The sequence below is a fragment of the Parasteatoda tepidariorum genome, chromosome 6, assembly GCF_043381705.1.
Source record: "Parasteatoda tepidariorum isolate YZ-2023 chromosome 6, CAS_Ptep_4.0, whole genome shotgun sequence".
In the NCBI taxonomy this organism is placed as follows: Eukaryota; Metazoa; Arthropoda; class Arachnida; order Araneae; family Theridiidae; genus Parasteatoda; species Parasteatoda tepidariorum.
The window spans coordinates 77,948,608-77,956,093 of NC_092209.1; the positions used below are offsets into that span (position 1 = coordinate 77,948,608).

Consider the following 7,486-nt stretch of genomic DNA (forward strand, 5'->3'; position numbering starts at 1 on the left):
TTGCATATGGCCCAGAGATTCTCAATTGGGTTGATATCCGGAGAGTTCCCTGGCCATTCCAATGTCTCAATTTGATTCTCAGACATGAATTTCTTGACAATTTTGGACGTATGGCAAGGAGCTAAATCCTGTTGAAAAATCCCTGTTCCATCTGGGTATCGTTTCTTCAACTCTGAAACAACTTTTTTACCCAGAATAGTAATGTACTGCTCAGAACGCATCATACCGTCAATAGGCTGCAAAGGTCCATAACCGAAACAACCCCAAAACATCTTCTTTAAAAAACATGAAAAAAAGTTTGTTTCAATTAATTTGCACAAGGGTGTACATGGTGCATAGCGTTTTTGAAAAGTGCTTGTTTTCGATATTCATTTTTTAAAAGCCCTTAAAGGTGCTTTTTTTATTGGGTAGTTTTGAAAAGTGCTTAATTTTCCCTTTTCAACAATGGGATTTTTTTTTATCATGTCTATTTTTGCCACATATTATGCAAAAGGGTGGTTTTCACATTGTTCTATTCAGCGTTTTCACAATTCATTCAAATACTATGCATTTTGGCGTACCGCCGGTACGTAAGGTAAGGAAGCGTCTATCATCTTACGTGTTTGATGATTTGGATTCAATCAATCATCTTACATTTTGCAAGATATTCTCAATTTCAGGCTTCATTTTCCACCGTCTGAAATGGAACCAAAAAACCACTTGATCTTTTTATGGTGGCTAATGTAATCAAGAAAAGAGTTCTTTATCAGAAACTAATTATTTTATCATGATCATGAAAAATTTTTGAAAACTATTTTGCATTTTGTTAATGTATATAGTGCTTAATAATATTAATTTAGTGCTTAAAAATACTTAAAAGTACTTAAAAGGAGCTTATTTTTTGTTGAAAGATTTGGCTAAGCTCTGTGATATAGATATAGCAAAATCTGCAAGGTATTTAAAAATTATGCGCAAAAACTTTATTTTGTTCAAATGTAATGAAAATTTTATAGTATGATATTCAAAGAATGGAATAAATCCCTTTACCATAAAAACCACTAAATAACATTTATTTTTTTTACTTTTTGTCCAATGCAGTGTTTTGACAGTTTAATTTTTATTAGAAAGAAGTTGAGGTGTTTTAAGCAAAGGGTATTGTTTAAAAATTAATGGGTGAGCCCAAAAGGAATAACAAATGTTCACATTAAGCAACCTGAAAAAATTAGAAAAGAAAATTTTTTAGTAGGATAAACTTGCAGATGATAGTATTGAAATAAAATCTTTTGAAAAGTGCAAAATTAATCTGGAAATGCATTGGTTATCTACAGCAACCACTGCTATTCTGTTGCCAGGAATGTGGCTATTATTAATTTATTCAAATGAAGGACAATATTATTCCTGCATCAATAATTTTAAGTATAAATCAGAAGTATTTCTAACAAATAGGTATTAAGGCCTTGGGCATGTCAGGCAGTATAGTATTCAAGCCCTGGGTGATACCTCTTTGGCCATGTGAGCGCTAGTTCCAGTTTGGTTGAATTGGAAAATAGTATGTAGAGGAAAATTTCTGTGTTATTTTATCTATGGGCTCAACTCTTAATTAAAGGGTTAAATTTAGAAGACAAAAAAAATTTTTTTTTTTCAAATTGTAATCATTCTATGTTAAATCAAAACTCTTGAAATTAAATCAGAAGTAAACTTGTAAACTTTTTTTTTTGGCGCTAGTAGATGTTTAACAATCTTAACAATAATTTTAAACTAAAGTTGAGTATCTAGTTTGGCCAATTTTTTTAGCTATGGAATCCCAATTACATTATCTATATATCAGGATGCAAACCGTTTTTAAAAAGTGCTTATAGGTGCTTATTTTCGTTTTTTGAAAGCCCTTAAAGGTGTTTTTTTCCATGGCTGTTTTTAAAAAGTACTTAATTTTCCCTTTTCCGAAATGTGATATTTTTCTTTACCATGTTGATTTTCACCACAAATTATGCAAAAAGACGTTTTCCTATTCAACGTTTTGACAATTAATTCAACCCCATTCTATTTCGGTGTACCGACGGTCTGTAGTGTCTAAAAACACCATTTGTTTTACATGTTTGATGAAACACTTGGGGGTCCACACTTTCGTATACTGAGCTGGATTCAGTGGTAAGGATTTTTGACTCTCATGTGCAACCCTATTGTATTTTGCAAGAGATTCTCAATTTCAGACATTTTCCGCCCTCTGTAATAGAATCAAAAAATCTCTCGAATTTTTGCTGATTACGGGGCCCAACTAAGCATTGTCAATTTTTTTCTCTATTAGCCATAGAAAATTTCATTTTTCTTGTTAATTTCATCGTTTGTTACGTGCCATCATCTTCATCACTGTAAATAAGACCATCAATTGTCAAAAACTTGCCAACCCTGTCTAATTATGATATTTTTCATAGTGCTTAAAAATATTTTTTGAGTGCTTGGAAAATGCTTAAAAGGTGCTTATTTTTTGTTGAAAAATTTGGCTACGCACTCTGTATATAAAGTGTCAGTTATTAAACTACTTATTTTCTACTAAGATTTTTGTTGATGACATTTTTACTGCAATTAGTTACAACATTATATAAGAGCTTTAGGTTACATCATTATATAAGAGCTTTATTTTCATTTTTGTACTAAAATTCTGTAGTTTTGTTGGAAAGTGTATCTATAGTAATAATTTTAATAACCAATTTTTTATTTTAGCATAATGAAATTGTTATGCCATTGTGATACACTTTTAGTATGTTATCTGAATATCATTAAATTATTTTGTGTATAATTCTTTATCTCAGCCATGGTGAGGGCTGAGATACAGTAGTTTTTGACAGTTATTCAAACTATTTGCTACAGTTTTATATAATTATTTTTAGGAACTAGTGATAATCTAGAAGCTATTTCTGAGGCAGCGTCAAATCATTCTGTTGCATCTTCTTTAGATTTAGAAAATGAAAACGAAAATGATAATCTCTCAGATATGGTCTCTGCAAATGTCAGGTATCAATCTATTTATTTCATGCTTGTAGACTAAAATTTTTCTTCATTTTAGAAATAAATGTTTACCATATTTTGAGAAATGATATTAAAAAATGCTTTAAACTAATATCAACAGTTTTTTAATTTGTTTAAAATTTTCAATTTTTTTTTTTAAAGGTGTCCATTATTAAGAATGTTACAACTGGTCTGTATTCTCCTAGACTAGGCCTAATTTTGACCTTACTATTTTACATTTCTGAAAATCTTTGTTAATCAGGGTTTCTGTTTATCGTTCCGTGTTACATTATTTAATGTAAACTTTTCAGCTCTTATGCAAAGAATGGTTTATGAGAATGATTTCAAAAATTTAAGTATTTCCTCTTTGTGTCTTACTTAATATTAGCTTAAGATAATTTCAAACATTTATAAAGATCAGAAAATAGTTTATTTTTAAATGTCAATCAAAATTTTTTCTAATGAGCATTTTTCTTTTCTTTCCTTTTTTTTAGTGTTTAATAAAATTAAACATCATCAAACTTTAAAATCTATATAAAATTTATTCTTCTGTGAAGATTGCAAATACACATTTCTTTTGATATGTATGTAAATATTAAATAAATTATTTCATTGTATATATTAATTTTAAATAAACATTTCATTCAAGTCTTATTTTTTAATAAAAGAATTTTTACTGTTTTGTTTATCTTATATTGTTGGGATGTAATCATTCAGAAAAAAGGAATCGCTATATAATGGGTTTTTGTATTACTCATAGAGATTGGTTTTATCGAAAGTTAGGCAGTGGTTTAACACTTTCATTGCCAACCGAGTGCTGGTTATAATATATCATTGAAAAGTGGTAAGCTATAAAGATAAAGTTAAATTTTCCTTCTTTAAACACTATTTTAGTTTTTAAATTTTATAATAAGTTTATTTTAATGAACAATGCTATTGTCATGAGAAAACATATTTTCTACTGAAATAGGATGATAATATGCATCTAGCTGCCACTTAATTCACACAAACTGTAGGAAAGAGTTTCGTCAAACGATATTGGGTGATCTGGTAACGAACAGTAGCGAATCTGTATTTTTTATACTTGCATAATATCTCTTGTTGCTCACATTATCTGGACTTAATATTTTTAATTAGTTATGCGACAGTTCTAACAGAAATTACTGCAATGCAAGATTTGTTCAGAAAAAAAATCATATTGATGTAATTTTCAGAATCTAAAGTAATCTATATTTTTCTTGTTGGTAAAAAAATCATCCACCAATATTTTCGTTAAAATGTAATTTGTTTTGCTGAATTTGCTATTTTATCGCATTTGGCAACACACCGAATGCTTAGCGTGGATTCTGACTTTTTGAATTGGTTACTTTAATTACACTGTTGTTTGTGTTTGAATCAATGTAGCTTTTTTTTGTCACATTAAAGTTTATATTTTTTAAATTCATTCTTAATTTTATAGCACTGTTTTACCTAAAACTTTTGTCCTCATTAATAATTACTCTTACATTTAAAAATAAACTCATAAGTACCAGCAAAACCATTGACTAAATATTTTTAATTCCTTAAAAATTTATATTCTAGTGGAAGAGGTACTCCAAACGTGAGTGGTCGTGACACGCCATCCTCTCAATTGGAAGGGGAAGAAAGGGAACAGAGACCACTAGATTTGATGGCCTCATCAAGAAAACAAAACCAAGAAGACATTGAGGATAAATTTGGCAAATTTGAAATTCAGCCAATGAATGAAGGTAGCTCAAGCAAATTTATTTCAAATTTACTACATATATTTATTTTATCATTTTAATTTAGGTTTATAAAAAAAAAGATTTTCAGATAGTTTGGAGTCTCTTTCCTATATATCTCTAAAATGATCCTAAAGCTATGAACGTCCTAAATCTTTAAGATAACAGTGAATTAATAAAATTATATATAGCTACAGCCCACTGAGTCTTGTAGATTTCTTTATTTCATTACAAATCTTAAAAATTTGCAGTTTTCAACCTTTGTTTCAGATTAGTCTTATAAAATATTGGCTCATCAGTTGTCTTGAGTAAAAAAGTGCTTTAATGTTATTAAAGTATTAATAAATAAATTCTACTATTGATAAATAAATTTGACTGTTAATAAATAAATTTGACTGTTAATAAATAAATTCAACTATTAATAAATAAATTCAACTGTTGATAAATAAATTCAACTGTTGACAAATAAAATTCAACTGTTAATAAATTTAAATATGATTAAATATAAGTGTTAAAAAATTATTCTAAATAATGAAATGCTTATAAATTTTAGTATTAATTAATAAATACAAGTTTTATAAATAAATTCAAATGCATAAATAAATTCAATATTAATAATAAATTCAAGTGTTAATATTTGTGAATAAATTAGAGTGATAAATAAATTCAACTGCTTCAAGTTTTAATAAATTCAAGCATTTTTTTAATTCAAGTGCTAATAAGTAAATTTGAGTAATAGTAAATTACTAAATCCAAGCAATCATGAATCTAAATGTTGAAAAATTCAAGTATTAAATAAATTCCAGCTTTAATAAATAAATTCAAGTTATGTTATTGAATGAAAACATTGAATATATAAATTGCAGTAAAATAAAACGTTCTAAATTATCAACCAAATACTGAAAGCTTATTTCCATTTAAAGAATTTGAAAGAAATGAATACTCAAAAAAAAAATTTTTTATAAAATTTTAGTGAAAAAAATATTTTTATTTATTTGCTTATAACTATTATAGGAGATGAAACAAAGTCTATGGTTAGTGACACTTGGAGTACTGATGTCTTAGCGAGTGATTCTGAAACAGTAGAACAATCAGACATGTCATCACAGGTTACTTTAGATTCACAGGTTAGTATTATTTCATGCAATTATGAAAACTCTCATTATATTTTTATTCTTCAGCTAACTATTTCTGTGCAGCACTGAATATTATACCTTTTTTTGTATGAATCAGTGACAGGCTCATAAAGAAGCTTGTTATTACAATTCTTTTTTTAGTAGACTTTACTGGAAAACATATTTCTTCTTATCCAGTTGGTTTCCATATAAACTTTATTCTTAAATTCTTTGTAAAAGATTAAAATCGTAGCATTTAAACAAATAAAAAAATATTTTTTACAAATGTAATGAATTTTTAACTCAAAAATTTTAAATTTTGTGAAGAAAAAAAATATTTTTGTGATTCTTAATGTTCCCTTAAAAAAAATCTTTTTCCTTATATAATCTTTTCACACAAATTAGATTGTAAATCAAATGCTTAGGTATATTGGAATAAATATTTTAAGCCAACTACACCTTTAAGGAATTAGATCAGCTTTTCTCTTTGTTTGAAAACATAAAATTACATATACACCCTACGCTGTGTGATAATTTTAAATCTTGCTATAGCAAAACTGTAGTAACTTATCTATATTGTCCCTTCCCCAACATTAAAATAATATTTTTTTCAATGCTTTGATTTTGATTTAAAATTCTTTGAATTCCTTAAGTATTCATCTTAAAATAAATAACATAGGAGAAATATAAACTAGTTCAAGATCTATTTGAAATAAATTTATTGTTGTTAAGGAAACATTTTATCAACTTTTTTGTGGGTTTGCTCTGAAGATTATCATATGTTGCTTTTTTCACTTCAAGATTGTTTTTATGTATGTAACATTTATAATTTTATTTTTATGTATATAACATATAATTTATTTTTATGTATATAACATTTATAATTTATTTTTATGTATGTATAGGGTATCTGTGCACCTGGAAAGTCATGAATTTCGGTATTGAACAAAATTTGTCATGAAGTGCCATAATTTTAACTATTTTTTTTTTAAAAAAAAGTCATGGATTTATATCGTCGAAAAATCTCATTTTTGCAATCGAATTTACCCCAACTTCATGGTGCTCTGAATTTGTGACAAAATTTTCACTCACAGTCATATTTTATTAAAATATAAAATGTTTTTATCGTGTTCTTTAAAAATTATGGTGTTCTTTCAAAAATTGAAAGAAGAAACATCATTTCTAGAGCGAATTATGTTTCAAACTTCTGTGATTTCAGAATTTTTGTTATTATTATTTTTTTTTTTTTTTTAAATTTTATTTTATCAATTTAAAATTCTAGCTGAAGCAAGCCAGTCATTGGCGAAATTTTTTTATTTTGAAATGAGAACAGAAAAATCATGAGTATTTCTTCCTTTCCAATGAACAAGAAAAGTATCTTTAGAATATAATTCTGCAGGAAAAAAGAAAAATAATATTTGCTTTTGTACAGTAGGGAACCGATTATCCAGAGCGATCGGGACCATCGCTATTCCGGATAACTGATTTTTCCGGTTTTCTGAATCGCTACAAAAAGCCGTTTTTTTTATTGTTAAACCCAAATAAAAAAAAATTTTTTTTTTTTTGGAAATAATCTTAAAAAGAAGAAAAAACGATGGAGTAATGCACTAATGATTATTTCCAAAATGATGGTAAGGTAAACAT

The 7,486-nt window shown here is 27.1% G+C and overlaps 1 protein-coding gene across 1 annotated transcript in view; it reads left to right on the forward strand.

The window, feature by feature from the left end:
* Positions 1-7,486, forward strand: part of LOC107453947 (GTPase activating protein and VPS9 domains 1) — a gene marked incomplete in the record, with an annotated part of 46,699 nt that overhangs the window by 11,833 nt on the left and 27,380 nt on the right. The window contains 3 exon segments of the mRNA XM_071182759.1: positions 2,868-2,991; positions 4,567-4,733; positions 5,742-5,854. Of these exon segments, the coding sequence (XP_071038860.1) occupies positions 2,868-2,991; positions 4,567-4,733; positions 5,742-5,854 (404 nt within the window).